This window comes from Pocillopora damicornis, chromosome 4 (assembly GCF_964200805.1).
Source record: "Pocillopora damicornis chromosome 4, jaPocDami1.2, whole genome shotgun sequence".
NCBI classification, from domain to species: domain Eukaryota; kingdom Metazoa; phylum Cnidaria; class Anthozoa; order Scleractinia; family Pocilloporidae; genus Pocillopora; species Pocillopora damicornis.
In genome coordinates this window covers 9,854,844-9,873,617 of record NC_142673.1, presented here as the reverse complement: position 1 = coordinate 9,873,617, position 18,774 = coordinate 9,854,844, and the positions used below count along the sequence as shown (strand labels likewise).

The following is an 18,774-nucleotide window of genomic DNA, read 5'->3' as shown; positions in this document are numbered from 1 at the left end:
CAGAGAATCAAAAGATCTTCAGTCCATTTAGCTCAAAGAGCTCTATCGACAAAACTGTACTTAACTGAAAACAAAAGGGAATCATTTGAATCGACTGTTTGAGAACTGTTGCCATCTTAAAGTATTGTCATGCCTTGCTGACATTTTGAACTGGCTAAAATGAGGTATTTGTTGAAAGGGAAAATGTTAAATACCGAGTATTTCTCAAGGTAGAATTCCGATTAAAACAAAAACGACGAACTGCTGCGGTTTTTTGGGCGAGAGTTAAACTTTTGAAAAGAGAGCGGTGAAAATCAGCTGGTGGGCAAGGGGACCACAAAAGATTGGTGCCATAAGCGGCGTATATAGTTAGCGAAAGGAAAGACTTATTATGCTGCAGCTGAAATTACAAATAAATAACGTTTTGTAAGTACTTTTATTTGAATTTTTCCGGCTTTTTACATCATTTCAGTCTTGTTTACGAGATTAATGATAACAAAGTAACTTACTAAACTTTCGTGTAAGTTTGTGCTTATCCATGAGGACTTCTGAACGAACTAAAAACTGTACCTCCGTTAAGTAAATGTTGTTGTAATTATTGTCTTTTCAGGAGAACACGGTCGCATCACTATAAAGTGTTTAATTTCCTTTATTGTGAAAATTTGATCTAATGGATTATTTCGGTGAAGTATAAAAAGTTACGTGGTTATTCCATTTTAAAGTAATGAATAGTGTCGGTTTGTTGTTTTTTGAGACAAGAGATAAACTTCGTTTGAGTTCAAGATCTCAGAAAAATTTGTCCGTTTTTCCACGCTATTTGTTACTGACGTATTTCTGACCATTCTCTTTATATCCATAGCATAAATTTAGCTTTCATAAATTATTGATTCAGCGCAAAAGCAAACTATACAGTTATTAGAAACAGGAAGAATACTTCACTACTTTGACCCTGAAAATTCATAAGAACTAAAATGTTACTGACTGAGTTTCATCCCTGTTGAGGTTTTGGTGATTTCTAATCTTTTCTTACAGAATAATTCTCGCTTTTTCTTCTTGTATGTGGTACCAGGGCGTTAATATTGTTTTAGTTTATGGATAATACAGTTATTGAAATTGCTAGTTGAAAATGTACTTGCTTAAGGTGTGTTAGCACCTTAGGGTTTGTAAGTTCCAGGCGGGGCGAAGCGAAAAAGCCTTGGAAGTATTCACGGCTTCATTAATGAGCTTCCATTGACAGTCTTTCAAAAGAAAATTTACTAATAGCGCAAATAGGCATAAAGTACATCTTAAATAAAGTGCGTTCTTATTTTATATTGGGTAAAGCTTAATACTCTACCAAGGCGAAAACCTTTCGTGATAAAATGTCTTGCAATTTTTTTGTAATATAAAAATCTAATATACTACAAATGATCGTAAATTCATCGAGAATTCTATGATTGTTTTTCGGTAATTTTACAATTCTCTTTTCAGCCAAAAGAGTTCTTATATCCACTGACTTAGCTGAAAGGAAATACTCATATCAAAATGCTACTATTTGCGCCCAAGTTCTCGCACTTTTCTATAGTGCTTCACCTTGACATTTCAAGTTAATCTTTGGCTATTTCAACTGTTTGTCAAAAACAATATTCTTCGTTGACTTTACATCGGTGGACCGTTCTCGTTCTATTTTTTCTCTTGCTCGGCAAGGTAGCGTAAGCCGTGAACTAATGGTACGATGGAACGAATTCAAACGCAGACATTGAAGAGGCGTGTGACTTCGCCTTCATTCTCAACGCTTCCAGCGCCATCTTAGGTTGTTCGGCATGGCTTGAGAAAGCGGCGCCTTGGCAAGGCCAAAGCGTACCGTTGTGCATTGGTAGCTGCGATGAAGACATGTAACTAGAGTTTGTAGCGTTGAGAGAAGTCAAAATGCCTGGATATGTGTGGTGATGGGCGCTCACAGGAACTGCACCCGGTAAACCAAGGAAGTAGTTCGGTGGTCCACAGGGAATACTTGGTCTGGGAGCAATTGGCAGGTGCGGTCCAAGTTTTTCGCTTTGATAGCGCACTTTTTTCGTAAAACTCTGCGACGGGTTTTGTCTCTTTCGCCATTTGGCTCGTCTGTTTTGAAACCAAACCTAAAAAGTGAGAAAAAACAAGCTGAATCTCAACGAAATTTCTCCGTGTTCCTTCAAATAAGAGGGAACTCCAACTTGTATGATGTGAGTCAACAAAAGACAAACAATTTAATGGTTTCCACAAAGAAGCATTTAAAACGTGTTCGGATGACAAAACTCGTCTCTTTTATCTCTAAATCAAAAAGCAGAAGTACTGTAATATAGTCAGTTGAAGGATAGAAATGATGTTTAGAACTTGGTCTGAGAAATGCCGGGGTAAGTGAATACACTTATACAACATTGAAGACAAACATTCTCGATGACCGATCGAAGTCCGCGGTGTTTAATTGTACATCTCAATATCGAAAGAGCTATGTATATATCGTATTAGTGGAAAAGTTACAAAATAACGGCAACAGGAAGTCTCGACAACAGCATGAAAAGAAGGTTCAGATTGAGATATTGTAAAAGACTTAATGTTTTTGGTCACCAGTAATTTGCCACTCAGTGTTTTTTCGTGAGTGTCATGAAATTTGTTTAAATTTTTCGTAGAAGGACTCATAGAAGAGGAAACAGCACATCGATCGATCCATTTACTTTGCAGCAAAGGATGCACAAATCAAGCGCTGGCTATTAAAAGGCAGAATACTCAAAGTAATCTTATCTTCATCAAAAATACACGGACATAAATTTTACCTTACATTAGACAATCGATGGTATATAATTTTCCGCTCATTTTAGTGTGCTATTTAGTGGAAAATCTTTCCAACAGAAAAACAGCTTTTCGAAACTCAAGAGAGAGAGAGAGAACTCGAATTTCTGCTTGACTCAAAACATCGAAGTCTGCAACTTTGGCAGAGTATTTTGCAGCAGTGTGCTAAAATCACTGGTGAAATATCGTCTGAAGCCTTTATTCTTGGTAATGTGTTATTGGCAATATATTCATACTTTTAAAGGTGGCAAAAAGAAATTCAATTATGCACAAATTCACTAAGCTTGAAGCTATATCGTCGATCACACAATTTTCGCTAGTAATATAATCTTGCCCGGCGTCCTAATACAATTATGGGCCTACTATTACACAAGGCTATCGTTAACGACCACACCCGTTTACGTTTTATCTCATACATTATTTTTTCTTTTGGGGAAATTAAGATATATTTTCTGTGAGATTACTTTCTTCACACGCAACATGAAATCGCTTTCGATGAGCTCTGTGTATTCAAAGATGAGGCTCAAGCATAGAGATGGGTGTTTTTAATTATTGTTAAAACGATTTACCTGGATTCGCGCCTCGCTGATGTTAATCTTGGCAGCAAGCTCTTCTCTGAGGGCGATATCTGGGTAATGCTTTTTATCAAATACTTTTTCTAGTTCTTGCAATTGTTGCTTTGTGAATGTGGTACGATTTCTACGTTGCTTTCTCCTCACTGTAGCAGAGCTTTCACCATCAGCATGTCCTTGGGGATCTGATGGTGCTTGGAGGTCTGCCGATGGAGTCTGATAACTTCTGTAAACCAAGGAGGGGACTATAAAGGGAAGTGTTTAGAAGATAGTTAAAGTCATATTCGACACTGTCTTTTTTGACAGGCCTGGGTTATAGGTTTTGGACGTTCCCTGGCTAAAATTAATGTTGTTTTCAAATAAAGACAGATAAACTGTGCTTACACTTAGAGGAGGAAGTTGCCAAGCTCTCGATTCCTAAGACATCACTGACTACATACTGGCTATGGGGTTTGCCCAGACCAAGAGATTGCTCCATGGCTTAGTTACAATGAGTGACCGCTATATTCAGTGGTACGTGTGCGAAGACTGAAGTCCGTGCAATTCTGATCCTTACAACTCGCTCTCTTTGAAACTTATTAGCTACACGAGCTGATTAGGGCCTTGGCGCTAATTGTTTTTGGCTGTGGAGCAGCTGCAATGATGCATGAATTCAACATCATAGCCACAGCGTTCGTAGAGAAAATTGAAAATTAATATAAGCCCTGTTTGAATGCATACAATGGTAAATTTTATTACTAATGCCAAAGCAAGACCTTAAGACACCTGCCATACGCGTGTCTAAGAAATACCCTTCGAGGTTTTATTTGTATACGCCTAACATAAAGGCCATCACTATCAATACTAATGTTCTGTGAATAATAAGACAATTTTAGTAATGATAAAACGACCGGTTATAAGATATCTTAACAGTGTTTGGAGCACTTCCTGTAAAACAGGCCGCCGTTTAGCGTTGAACAAGCATTTGTAACATTTTTGCGAGCAAGCGCGGAAACCGACAACGCTGTAAGGAATGCGAGTTGTTCTAAGCGAGGATTTTTGGATGTCTTCCTCAGAAAATGAGTGGGATTCCACATTTTTAATTAATCAGTATAAATATTCTTCGGAATCGTGCGCTCAATTTGATTTGGTTTTCTTAGTTATGACTCAAGCTAAATTGGGATGGCTCGGTAAACATTATCAATAAAACCGGACTGTCATGGTTCAGAACAATTTTAGCTTCCCGCTAATGGACATTGTAATTTGCAAAATTAAAAGAGCATCATTTCATTTAATGGTCTTACTTTGTCCTCGAAATCATTAAAACCGTTAATAGATGCGAGCTGCAAAAAATGAAATTGCATGGCAGTTCATTTTCAAATATCGCTGGTCATAATGTTAAAATTTAAATAAAGATGTCAATAGAGATATTTATGTTGTGGCGCCAAAGAATTTAAGTTTGTTAAAAGATAAAAACATTGAGGTAAAAATGCCATTAAAAATTGGTAATATCATTGTAAAGAAAAAACCGACCCATTTTCGATATGAGACATGAAAATGATGTATTAAAAATTGTATGTAGAGTCGCATTTTACAACATCTCAGGTGTCCTTATGGAAAACCTCCCTCAACACATCCGCCAATCAGAAGAGAAGCTAAACGTGACTCGATAACAAGCGCTGTTTAAAAGACTTTTTCTTTTGCGAAGAAAGTCAGTTTACGATAATAAGCAGATGGTATTTTAGGTCTTTTTGCATTGAAATTCAAGACAGTACGCCTTTCAGAGCGTAGTTTTTTCGTTTTTAATCCTCAGGCGCTGCTTCTGGGAAGGTTGTCGTCAATTCTTTTTCATATCTGTTACTTCTCATTTCGATCGTTTTTATCTACTCTCGAGTTTTGTTCATGCAAGGAATTGCTCTAACATGATAAAGGATTAACATTAGTATTATAAAAAATTGATTAAGACTGGTTTAAAATTGCAAGTTGGAAATTAAAATGTTTACCCCCCTATAAATATCAATTTGTCAGTTAAGATATTTTTATATTTAACTCAAGTCGAATCACACCAGACGGGAATCGAGAGTGTTTCGTTTTAAAAAGGCCTTAAAATCGCAAGGAATAAGATATATTCTTTCAGGTTATGCTAGATTTTGTTTGAATCAGATGCACATAATCATTCGTAGAGAGCACTTATCCCCCAGCTGAAGAAAGATCATCCTAAAATTATTCTGAAACAATACTAAACCAATTGGAAGCCAATCAATGGAAACTTTGATGAATAATTTACAAGTTCGAATAGCTTCTGTTGTTAATGACAGTGAATATTCAAGCTAAGCCGGCCAATAGACCATTGGGGTTTCTTGTAAGTTAACAACCTGCGCTATGATTGGTAAAAGTTGTTAACGACGTCTACTTTCTGTGAGTGCAATGGTGTTAAAATTGAACCATCTCGGTTCGAATGTTTTTGTTCGCATTAATGTCTTTTCGACATGATATTTTAGGCTTATTAATAGTCGCAAATTATTTGATTTATTGCTGCTTGTACGCCTCCACCACTAAACTAAAGAATTTTAGTCTTAAGAAGCCTAATATCAAAAAACTTTTTTCACGAAACGGTATGTTTTTTTTCAACCTCGCATTAAAAGCAAAGATCGCAATTACTAATTTTATTTCAGTTTTCTCGCTACAAGTGTTCTTTTGAAGATTTAAGCTCCATTCCCTGGTATTAAAAAGTGTTTTTTTAAAGAGTTTTTCCAATTTTAAATTATATTGCGTAACTGTTTAAGCCGGGATATGAGTTACGAAACATTCATCGACTGTGATATTGTTTATGCAAAAAAAGTAAATCGACTTTTAACATGTTTAAATTCATATCTACCCCTGCCACTTGTTCTTTAACCACCTCAATATTCGTTTTTTAAATGGCGTTTAAAACAAAAATGGTCGTAGCGGAATTACATGGTTTTATCTGAGACAAAGAGGTTTAATAGAGCCGCATATTGACATTACATTACTGAATAAATGTGTTCGATTCTTGGTAAATTATGAAATGCTGGTACAAAAGAACCCTATAGTTTATCGCTTTTGTCAAGGAGCTGTGATCAGTTTGTAAACAGGGGCAAAATGTTTGACTTTACACCTAAATAAAGGAGAAATCTTGGCGTGTATTTAAACGTTATAAACACAGATTTCAGAGTTTTCCTAATTATCCAAGCTTTTGTGTGCTCGATGTTTTTGGTTTTTTGTTAGCGATAAACATAGCATTTTTATTAAAGTCACTGTAAGATCTCTTGAACAAAAGCTTTTGTCATTTTGTTCGGTAGGGGATCCAGCAGAGGTAAAAATAAAACAGAATTCTTTTAGCAAGATATTCAATCGGGTAGATTTTGTTTACATATACAACTAGTTCTTGAGGAGGAAACTTGCGAAGTGAGATGTCTCCGTGAAATGCTGACATCTGAAGTGCTATCTTATTTCTGCGTTTCTTTGTTTAATAACTGAGCCGATCAGGAAAATGTTTCCTCCTATTTTAAGTGACTATGAATTGCGTAATAATTTATAATCAGCTCGAAATTGATTTGTTAAGAATGACCATGTCGCCTTAAGCTACGACTTGCTATTTTAAAGCACTTCACAAACTTGTTGATCAGCCACGCGCGTTCGAATGGAAAGTTCAGGTGCCTAGCCAAGTATGACTTAAAGATAAGATCTGCGATTGCGAGATTAGCGATTTGTTCATGAATCGACACCACCTTTTGTAAACGATTGACTTGTGTTGTTATAATGTTACGTTTTTGGATGTGTAGATTGCTTCACAGAGAAGCGCAACTTACAGTAAGCAAGGTACACCCAATCAATTTAAACGCTGTTTGTAGTAAAATATATATTTTCTTTTACCATGCTTGAATCCATTGAAATTCTTACAAATTGAAATTTAATCGTTATAACTCTTTTGAATTAGACATTACCTCATGATTTTCTAGGTTAAAAGGGAAAATACTCGGTAAATAATCTTCCAGAATTCTGCATGTGAAAGGCTGATATACTTCACGCCTCTGGAATCACTGTCTACGCGAATCAGAAACAAGAATGAGCCGTCAAAATCGGAAAAAAAAACGGTTCTGTGGAAATCTCTATAACGATGAACACTAAATGCAGTTAATTGGAGTTTGAATAATGGACTTTATATATGATTATAGTATTCCTATTGAATACTATTCAGATAAACCGCTTTGGCTAAGTTAATTATGTTGGACTGGTAGACAGTTCTATTATGATGTTTTAACAATATACAGCGTTCGTACACTTTAAGGTAAATGAAAGGATTTACTTCCTTAACTTTGTCGTGATCATTGAACCCGTCCTAACTAATTGCTGTAGATAACATCTTCAGAACGCACACGTGAAAACACAAAACTGGTTATCGATAAATGTCAACAAAGAGTCGAAAAACACATATAGTTGTAAGGTGAACACGCATCTTTTCTTTTAATTACCAACCCCATTCATCATTGTCGTAGTTTATTAAGTAGTTAACTTGTAAAACAAAGCTCTGCGAAAGAAAAGGAAAAGAAGCCTGCCGCAGGTAGAGTGTGGTTACCTATGTCTTCAGATAGTTACAAGAATTTGACCGAATTCTAAATGTAACCAAAATAGAGCGGTTTTGTCTTTATGTCTTAACCCTCGCGAATTTGCCTGTCAACACCTGAGTCGGAATGAGAAATGGTTTTTATGCCTAATTTTGCGCCATTTCCATACAAACGAGTGCAAATATCGAAAGCTTTACGACAATATTTATGGACATTTTGGGATAATGATTCGAGCGAAGTTTGCTAAGTATTACGTCAAACAACTTTTAAAAGTTAGATTGAAATAGCACTCTTTCGGTGTTTGCCAACTTGTGAGGAGAAAGTCTGCAAAATTCTGTGACGCACATTGCCCATCCGTTTCACTATTTGTTCATATCGTGTACCGTGACCTTTTCCCTGCGAACTTTTTAAGGTTGTCTCACATAAAGAGCGCGAAATGCCAAAAGGTGACAAGTGTTTGATTTTTTTTTTCGGAGTATTCTGCCATAGAATTGTGGGTAGGGTTTCATGTAACTCCTCTGGACTGATCTCAACAACAACACGTGTAAAGGAGATGAGAAACTCTGAAAGATGAGGTTAATCGATTTCTAGGCAGTTTTGGATCGATAACGAGGATTAAATCAAGTAGAATGACAAATGTTGAAAGCATTGAAAGACTGAGAGGTGTTAAAATATTTATTGTGAATAGTCTGCCATGAAACTTGAGTTGATTTCTGCACTCAATGTAAACTTGAACGAGTTTGTCAGTTTGAAAGATGCGGCCGTGAAGCACGTGCAACAGCTTGGCTACTTCTTTTTTTGAGAGACAGAGTGACAATTCGACTAGTTGGTGTCTAATGACAAGCTTAATTGCGGGTATGAAGTTTCAAACCTTCATCCAAAGATCGATCTCTGAGACCTGTCAAAACTAGAAAGATGTACCCGTGTCGACAGTCTCTTAAAAGTCCTCTCATTTTTTGCGGCTTAAGTTACAACTGATTTTCAAAGGAGAAAATTATCCTTCAACTTTATAATTACTGAAATGATTTTATCCCATCCAGCTAGAACAGTAACTCCATATTTTCGAAAAACACCAGTGAAAACAATTAAAAGTGATTTATTCATCACTGATCAGAATTAGACAAGTTTACTTTTCTGCTTGCCACCCATTTTGTAATCAGGGACAATACCTCCTACAATAACATAAAAGACCTTGAAGAGCGATAGGTCGCTAGTTTACCGAAGAGGAATTCTGAATAAAAGTGCAAGGCTCTCAGGGAAGTCAGCGTTTCGATCCGAAATAACCTCGAAGAGTACCCTTTCCTCAAGGTTCGGCGTGTTGAATGGATAGAACAAATCCTGATTCTAACCTTTCTCTAACCTACCTAGACCGTAAAGCTCTGTTATCATAAATTATAAGCTGGGAGGAAAAAAAAACAATTGAATTCACGTGATATACTGTGTGCTGTCCCAAATTGAATTTTGACTACGTTGCAGCAATTAATTTTGTGTTTTAACCTGGGAATTCACCGTTAGCTACCGAGTAATCCTGCTCTTTTAAAGACAATTTCATTTCTCTCAAATTATTCACCTAAAAACGTACTCTTGGTATAAAGAACAAAGGCTAGCCGAGACTTTCAGCAGGTGCAATTGTTAAAGAAAAGCTTCACGCACCAATTTCAATAAAACTAAATTAAAATTTTCCCCTTTATCCTCTTGCATGGCGAAATACTGAAATGACCGAATGTTTTAATTCCAAGGTGATAAAATTAATTTAAAAGGATCAAAGTAAAGGAAAGTACTGTTGGGCAGATTTGATGTTCAAATCAGATCCTTGGTAAGAGATTGCGTTCAGCACAAAGCCTTTTAACTGGGTGGTGAATTTTCATGAAGGCACTGCTTACTCAATAGCATTCATTTGAATGGTCACACAAACGAACACTTGGGGTTTTTTTTTTTGTACAAAACTTCAAAGTTAGAGCTACCGCTTGTTCAAGAAAACAAATATTGACTCCACATGAAAAGGATTTCCTATCACGTTTTCACTGTTATATTATTGATCGCACGCTAAGTTTGTGTTCAGTCTTAGATGACCCTCATCCATCTCATGAAGAGCCCAATAAACAGCACCACATGGAACTGCACTGCTTAATAGCTTTGAGATAAAAGGTCACACTACGATTTCGTTTAAAGTACAAATTGGAACAACTGCTTGCAACAGCATAACAAACAGATCGACATGGAGACGCAACTAATAGGTTTCAATGGCTTTCACTACAACACAGGAGGGTTTTAAGGTACAGGCTTAAAATAGCACTGAATTTTAAAAGTGGAGTCAAATGAAAGGGCAGAGTTGAAAGATATGAAACGCTATGTAGAGCATCGCTTCAATCAAATTCAGTCAGTGGTAACTAACAAAGCTCTTTAATTTACTTCTCAGCTTCTTACCAAAAACTGTTGATATTTACAAGTACCTGGTTCAAAACTAAATTGTGTACAACATCTTATGCTCTCGGCATCATTAGAATTCATAAAATTTTCAAGTCGAGGTCCAGACAAGCTAGAACTTCAACACTGAAATAAAATTCTTTCATCTAGAATGAATTAAAAAAAATTTACAAAAAAAAAAAATTAAAATAAACCCTTGATGTTTCCAAAATTTGCACTAAGTTCAACTCTAGGCTTCACTTTAACATTTTCCAAGACCGATACGCAGTCATTCTTTTAAGCATAACTGTGCAATTATGGAATAACTGCAGAGTGAGACACCTTCTTCTCTCTTATTGCTTATTTTCTTTCTAGATTACAGAATTATTTTATTCATGTATATATAGAAAAGTTCTCTGACTGTCGGAATTAAAACTCAGTACAAGGTCCAATTCGGGTGATTTATTTACAATTAGAAAGACATTCGCTTATCTTCTCCTTTTTCTTTAATAGAAAAAAAGACTTTTCGAAAAGAAACCTGTGATCTGTGGAAAATGACTACACATAGTGTACGATAAAGGACTGTACATGTGAAAATTACCATGTCAACGAAAACCCTTTTCTGACCATAAAAAAGAAAAAATATCAACACCAACTTTGTAAATAAAAAATCAAAACAGAGTCCAGAGTATACAGAATTACAATTTAGAATAATTTCATGATTAAAAGATCGACAACCGTGTTCTCGTAACGACCTAACAGAAACATATGAAATGGCATCCCAACAACCATGAACTAACAGCAGCAGATCACAGGAACACTAACTTGTAAGATAAATGTACAAAGTTTCCTTCTCTACACTCCAGAAGTCTCTGCACTAGTGAGATGTTCCGCGTTTTCCGAGAGCCATTGCAGCAAAGTCCTTAATTTATTTGTCCGGTTGGTGGAATCAGGACCCAGTCCTAACACATTTCCAATGTTGACTCTCTCTTGGAAATAATCAATGAGTTTAGCATCGACTACAAAGTCATCTTTGCGTAGATGATTAATTGCTTCTACGCGAAACTCTTCAAGCTGTTGCGTCAGAATGCGCCCAGAGTCCAAATGTGCCGATATTGTTTCTAACCCAAGGTCTACCTCAGCATGTGTCCAGTCACTGAGAATTTCTTCCGGGGTCATTTCCAGGTACCTGACCAAGGGTATGATATAAGGGAGGCTCACTCCGGGAAAAGGGCTAGGAGCCCCTGAGCTCAAGAGCCCCGCCAAAGGCTTGAGAGTGCTGTGGTAGAGAATCGCGGTAGAACTGCACTGGCGATGAAGGCATGACCACGCGTGGTGAAGTCGCGTTACCTAAAGATAAACCACGATTTAGGGATTTACAGATTCAAGGAAACAGAGACACAAGAGCACACTCACACACGCACTCACTCAAGCTCGCGCGCGCACGCACGCACGCATCAACCTAATATTTAAAGACTGCGGCACAAACTGGCCACAAAATTTCATCACTCAAGCTGGCAAGAAAGGAAAGAAAGAAACTCAACATATTTTTTATCAAGGGCGTAATTTAAGCCATCTATTCTTTCATTTGAGATGATTCGACAGGAATTTAACCATGAATGAAAAATTACTGGCAATATAAGACGACACTAAATCTTCAAAACTATCAAACCTCCTTTTGTTCCCAGTCTCTTTTTTTTTTCTTCATAATTTTGCACAGTCTTTGAGCAAACTTTATTACACACCAAATACGTTGCAGACTGCTCTAAAATATATGTCAATTTTTTTCAGTCAACGTTGACGTTTCGTATGTTGTTGCCGTTCCCTTCTGTACACTAAACGGGTGAATCAGGACGAAAAAGTACCTGAGGTAAGGAGAGTCCTTCCATAACAGCCATAAATGACACCAGGTTACCAAGTTTGTCGCTCAGAACGTCAGCCAACTCAATCAGCTTTTTGAGAACTTTGCCTCTGGTGCCCAGGTCACCCGCAGCCACGACTAATGTCGCTACCCAGTGTCTCACATTAGAAAATCTAAAAGAAAGAGGAAAGGCGAGAGTAATAACCGATGGTTTACGGTTAAAAAGAAAACACTCTGTCGAGCTTAAGTATTTTTTCCTCCCTGAAAAGTGAACGAAATTATGGCAACCAGAGTGACGAAGGTCTCTTACTTTTCTCAAATATATTTGATTTTTTTATATCTTTATGGGAAGTTAAATTCTTCAAAACATGCACGAAGGTGAAAAAAACGAAGGATAAGCCATATGGCGAGAAGAGAAGAGTAAGTTATCATGTTAACTGTCAAAGTTGTTGTGGTTCTTCTATCCCCCCCTTAGTTTTTATTCCTAATGCGATGCTTAATAACCCCACAGAGAAATATGTAGAGATACCAGTATGGTACACTTGTGGGATGTTCATTTGATGACTACGAGATGATAAGAACAATGATGACTACATGATGATAAGAACAGTGATAACTACATGATGAGAGGAACAAAGGTAGGTCAGAGTAGTAGCGTGCTCGTTGGGACGTAAAAGATGCTCCCTTATCAATGTGCGACGAAGTCTTTCCCTTAATCAATACACATAACGTTTCCGTCCTTAGGAAGGAAGACATTCTTTTGATAGACTAGGATGGTGGAGTAACCTAAAACTTAGGCAAAACTGATTTTAAGTTCTAATTCTTAAATCTAACAGATGCGAACCTTGAAAGTAATTGTGCCCTTTGGTCCCTTCCTTGAGGAAGCGTAAGAATTTCCAGGCCTTTGGCTCCTCCAGTGCCATCCTCAATGCTCCAAGACTGACGTTGCGGCTCCTCGCCCCATAGTTGTATCAGATCCACCCGAGTCAAGTGTCTCGCAAGGGCGAGGCAGTCAATCTCTAGGAACGGAGAAAGCAAGTTCTCGCCAATCTTTTTCATCACATTTAAAAAGATTCCCTGTTTGTCCACAGAACCTGAACGCTTAGGTCTGTTATCTGCCACGTTTGGACTCGTTTGGTTCTCTTTCTCGCCATCAGTTGGCTTTGATGGTGTCAGCTCCTGTCCCGAAATAGCGCCAGATTCAGTTGGTACGTCATATATGTCTAGATTCTCAGGCGAGCCGAGGTCAGATTTTGATGACAGAGGACTTTCTGTTTGCCTTGATGGAGGCGTAGAGTAATAAGCTTCAGACTCTAAGCTAACTCCACCAGGAGATGAATTCTTGGAAGTGGCTTTCCTCAAGAAAAACTCAGCCCCTGAATGCCTTTTCTCCGGAAGAGCTTCAAAGGAAGGACCCCGGCGGGCAGATGCGTCAGAATCATAGGTCCGCAATGCAGGCGCACTGCATCGTGACACGAGTTTGGGAGGAATTTTCGAAGAAACAGTTGGATCTGAGTTCCTGAAAGACTCAGTCCTTTTTGGTTTGGGGGGTGGTTTGTCGTATAGGTTATCCTGACTGGCCCGTGGTGTGTCGTACAGGCAGTCAATGCTACGTCGTGGCTTATCATAAACATCTTCCTGACTTTGTTCTCTGGAAGTGTTCGACAGGCTTGCTTGGCTGGATTGTCTCGGTGGTTTGTCGTAGTATTCTTCCGAGCTTTCTATGGGAGACGGTTTATCATAAAAATCTTGGTCGTTAATCCCATTCGCAGGTGTGTCGTAGTAGCCATCATTCTTTTCCAGCTCCTCTTTTTCATCAGAAGGTTTTATTTTCTCCATGTCATCAACTGACGTTGGTGACTTTTCCTTTTCTCCAGGTTTGTCATAGTAATTTTCCAAACTTTCCTTTTCATTAGGATCTTCATAAAATGGCTCCGACGTTTGTAAAGTTTCCTTCAGATCCTCGACTTTCTTTTCTCCTAACGGTGTCTCATAAAATGGCAAATTTTCCTCTTTCTCGGCCTTTGCAAGGAATGCTTCGGGAATTTTCTCCCGTTGTTTCGGCTGAATTGTCCATGATAATTTTTCTGGGGAGGAGGGAACATTTATTTTCACCTGAGAATCCATTGTAAAATGTCGCATTTTGACGCCATTTGTGTTAACCTCAAGATGTAATCCGGGATCACTGTTCTTGCGAGTAGGTTTGCCGATTCGTCTTTGACGCAGGGGACCAGTCCCAGGGGGATTGGGCGGACAGGCATTAGCAGGAACAGTGTTTGTTACATACCTGTTATGATGATTGGAGTTCATACTTTTTAAATCGTCTGATGACAAAAGTGTTGCATCGCGGCTGACAGCATGAGTGATTACTGCTGAAGTGTTCGGGGTTAATGGTTTCTTTTCTGTTACATAGTAGTGAATTAACTCGCATATGGAATCGAAACTGTTCTCAGATTCCTCTGTCCTATACTTTATTCTTGTTCCTTTGGACGAGTTTACTTTGACAAGTGGTATGTGAACCGCTGACCGTTTGTGGCGCACCACGATAAAACAGCTGCCTGGTTTTGCGGGGTCTTCACGCACCAAGAAGTTTCCGTCTCGCCGTAAGTAACGCTCTGCAAAATCTGCTGTGATCTTTCCATGAAACCAGGTTTGCCTTTCTAAGGGCACATTGAATGAATCAGAAGCTCCTTTACTTCGTTTTTTCTTCCTTTTCAAAAGATCCGCTAATCTGTAAACAAAAGAGCATAGTCAATATAATCCTGTACATCACTGTTAAAAAAGTGCAGTGCAGTGAAGTTGTCACGCAAGGCTGACAGATGTGTGACATGTAAAGAAATAAAAATAACTTTATATTGAGAAATAATTGATAGTGCGGCTATTAAGTCCCCAAAATAAACAAGATTTGTTTCAAACTAGTTTAAAAAGTCACGGCAGTTTAAATAGTTATGACCTCTACGTCAAAACCACATGGATGTAGGCGACAATTTTTGTCCAAGGTAATCTGTTTATTTTACCAAGGAAGGAACGAGGAAAGTCGTCGAAAGGGAATAAAATAAATATTTCGAAACAAACGCTGTTTCCAAATAAGACCCAGACGTTTATCTAATAACACACAGTGCTTATCTGCAAACTATCGTGTTTCTTCGTTTGTTTAGTATCCATTACGAAATTCAGTAACTGATTTGCCGCTAACGTAATATACACAAGACCTCTTAGTATTTCAATTGTGTCTGTAAAATTAGTAGATAACATTACCACTAAACTGTGCGCATCTTAATTAAACAATTCAATGATAAAACTATTTTATGCAGAACACGTAAATTTACGAGATACGACACCATTACATGGGACATATTTTCAGTTCACACCACAATAGTATTGATAACCTAACTAACCTTCTGAAGGGAAGTGGCGACCTTGTTTTGGGCTCTTGTACAATCTTTTTCTCGATCTTAACTCTGGAAGGCAGTGGCAGAGTCTTGCTCCGGCTTCGAAAGGCTGTCTGTGATGACGATGACATAGCTAACTTCTTGCTTTCGTTCGCGGTTCTTAACCGGAGATCAGGAAGCTGAAAGAAAATTTCAACCGAGTACACATTCAGCAAAACATTCACAGAGCATTCTTGTTCTAAATACGTGCTGTGAGCGCCTAAGTCACTTAATCAGGCGCCATTGAAACCGTACCGATTAGCTGCTATGATACGGTCGAGAGAGGTCGATAGATGCCGCTTTGAAAGAAACAGAGACGCAAAACAGAGCAAACAACAGTGTGTACTTCAGGAATTCACGGTCCCGTTTGCTATTTGTCTTTTACTCTGATATGTTTTAAATCTTAACTAAATAGGAGCTCGATAATTGCTATGGTAACTAGCGTAGCTTTAGAATATCGCGTGTACACACATTGAACAGAACACTGGCACCTTCTGCTTTGGATCAGAAAGGATAATTAAACCAATTACACTCATAACTTACGACGAAATGACTGAGAGAGTAATCAATACATTGCCGGGAAAAAAAGCAGAGAGTATTAACTTATTCGCTTTCGTTTCTGACAGGATTACTTTTGTCTTCACAGACGATTTTTCCTCAATTATTTAGACCACTTTTCACATTGCTGTCAGAATATTACGAGATCGGATCTGAAAGGTGAAAGTTTAAGCAATTCAACTTCTGTATGTCTGCTACGATTTTCTTTTCCCTTGACTCATAAGAAACCTCAGGAGACAGCTTTGTTCTAAACGGAAGTTTCTGATCCTTGCTATTGTCACTAGTAGCTCTTTAGCAAAAAGAAAAAAAAAGTATCCTGTTCCACAAATTAAGTAAACGTTATCGATATTCAAACTAGACAAGAAGAATGCTTGAGTAATGCGATTTTACCGATGAATACTAAATTATGAAAAGCTCCGCCTGGAGTCTATTACAGAAGACACCACGTACCGACACTCGTTGAGGCCGGTTCCTTCAACAAGGAACGAAACATTTAGCACGTGTAAGGCGAATATAGAAGAACATGAATCATACTAAAAAAATATCAAATATCTTCCGCGGTTTACCGATACTTACTTTCTGACGTATATTCTCGCGGTAAATATTCTGGTTACTTCATTAGGTTTTCCGATAAACAAACAATATACAAGCGCTGGCCGGAACTTTGTCAAGAAGTGAAACCTTCAAAGTACTTTACTTATGCTGCAATGACTTTTCCGATGAGCGCAGAAAGTGGCATAACCGAGAGCGAAGTGAAACAATGTAAATTGTGCTAAAGAAGCTGCTGACCAGAAAATAATTAATCACCCTCACAATGTGAAAAGCATAATGGCATTTCACACCCTTCCGAATCATCTTTAAAAGTCATGGATCGCTAATCCAACACAAAATGAACGTGACACAATTATTCTGTTCTTCAGGATAATTTGGTGAACATTAGTCTCTCAGCAGGTAAAGAAGCAACTCACATTTTCTGAAGTCCAATACCAACCAAAGTAGATTATTTTACGATAAAAAATGTTGACGTTTGTCTATTAATTTGGGTGTCTCTTCTTCAATTTCCAGTGTTCTCGCACAAGTCTGCTAATGAGCCGGCGAATGTGGGGTCCCACTCGGAAGTATCGAAATCCACCGAAATTTGAAGAACTCGCCCCGAGGATAAATCAAAAAACGTGTTCAAACATTTTTGTCTAGACGATCTCTACAAATCAAATGAATATGAATAGCCATGAGTTTTATTTTCATACACTTAACCCACCGGAAGTGACGTTTTCGACCGGTTTTTCGAGTTAAAATGCATTGTCAGTGCTTACTGGAAACGTATTTCACCAAAGCCAAGCATATACGGTGCCATCTTTCAACTGAACGAAGAACTCTGCAATTGGAAAAAGCTCAAGACTTTGCCCTGCCCTAGGATCCTATTACCAGCTCTTAGCTCTTAACATGCATAGAATTTTACTCTCAGCAAGGCCAGTCAATCAGCTGAAACCGAGTGCTAAGCCGCAGACACCAGCGAAAATTTTGCCAATTTACAGGGCAATTTTGTTATTTACACTCGGTAACCTCTATTCAATAGTGTGTTACAACCGGAATATGCGGCGCTATATGTAAAAGAGTTCGTCTCGAAGAATGGCAATTACTGATGTTCAGCGAGCAATTTGCATGTAAATTCAGCTAATGAAGTACTCCAAAGACTATTAAACATTATTTATAGCTAAAACATAATTGCCTCAGCTCCTTTAGCTCTCCTGTCACAAAGCAGAAATTAGTTTTCTAAAATTTCTTCAGATACACAATTATGAGTTGTTTAACCACTAAATTATGTACATTAGTTGATACCTCGAACACAATGAGCGCATACAGAATACGAAATGAAATCAATTAAAACAAAGAATATGGAAGGTAAGTACACAAGCAACTGGCAGAGTAAACGAAATAAAGACGAATGTGTACTTATAGCCGCGTCTTCTTAACGAATCGCAGGGGTTCATTGAAACAGCGAAATCATCCTCTTTAACTTGATACAAGATTTGGCACATTCAAATTTTTCATCAGAAAAACAAGGCTTTCCAAGTATTGGCGATCACTCTTGATGCATGTAATTCATACAGGAGATTACAAAACGATCAAGTTATACCGCTGAGTTTTACATTAAACTTCCACATGTGCTCACGAACATTAAAAGCCTTGCGTGTTCGAATTGTTGACAGATGATACTTTACATTTTGAAAAGACTAAAGCAGGTATGAAAAGCTTGTAGATAAACTCAAGGAACGAACGAAAACACCTCTCTACGAATTATGGTGTGGTGGAACAGAAATTCCGCTTCTGTGTCACGAAATACTAACCTTGTGATAGGTCACAAAAGAGCAGAAGACCTTAGTGTGATGCCCCGAAGTTTTCTCATCTCAAAAGAACAAAAGCTTAAGAGTAATTCTTACCTGAAATATTCGAAATCATCTATCCCTGCTCGCTGTAATAAACAAGATTCATTGAAACGCACGATTGATCACAGAACAAGGGTTTACGCAGTTAATAATAGAACAATGGTGATTGGTCCAATACAACACGACTTTGTCACTCATTTGTGA

General features: G+C 37.9%; 2 protein-coding genes across 7 annotated transcripts; both read right to left on the bottom strand.

The window, feature by feature from the left end:
• Positions 1-385: 385 nt before the first annotated feature.
• Positions 386-4,030, bottom strand: LOC113680009 (retinal homeobox protein Rx2). Its single transcript, XM_027197002.2, has 3 exons — positions 3,744-4,030; positions 3,357-3,604; positions 386-2,096 (listed from the first exon to the last, which is right to left on the bottom strand). The coding sequence occupies exons 1-3, from the start codon at positions 3,835-3,837 to the stop codon at positions 1,683-1,685; spliced, it is 756 nt and encodes a 251-aa protein (XP_027052803.1). The 5' UTR covers positions 3,838-4,030; the 3' UTR covers positions 386-1,682.
• Positions 4,031-10,314: 6,284 nt separating this feature from the next.
• LOC113679978 (uncharacterized) lies at positions 10,315-18,760 on the bottom strand. 6 transcript variants are annotated; one of them, XM_027196968.2, is made up of 5 exons: positions 18,625-18,760; positions 15,593-15,765; positions 13,039-14,925; positions 12,199-12,367; positions 10,315-11,683 (listed from the first exon to the last, which is right to left on the bottom strand). In XM_027196968.2, the coding sequence occupies exons 2-5, from the start codon at positions 15,715-15,717 to the stop codon at positions 11,189-11,191; spliced, it is 2,676 nt and encodes an 891-aa protein (XP_027052769.2). In that variant the 5' UTR covers positions 15,718-15,765; positions 18,625-18,760; the 3' UTR covers positions 10,315-11,188. The 6 variants fall into 6 exon arrangements, with proteins under 6 accessions (XP_027052769.2, XP_089058899.1, XP_027052771.2 ...); XM_089202773.1 differs by having other exon boundaries at positions 18,532-18,649; XM_027196970.2 differs by lacking the exon at positions 18,625-18,760 and adding an exon at positions 17,152-17,426.
• Between the last annotated feature and the right edge of the window lie 14 nt (positions 18,761-18,774).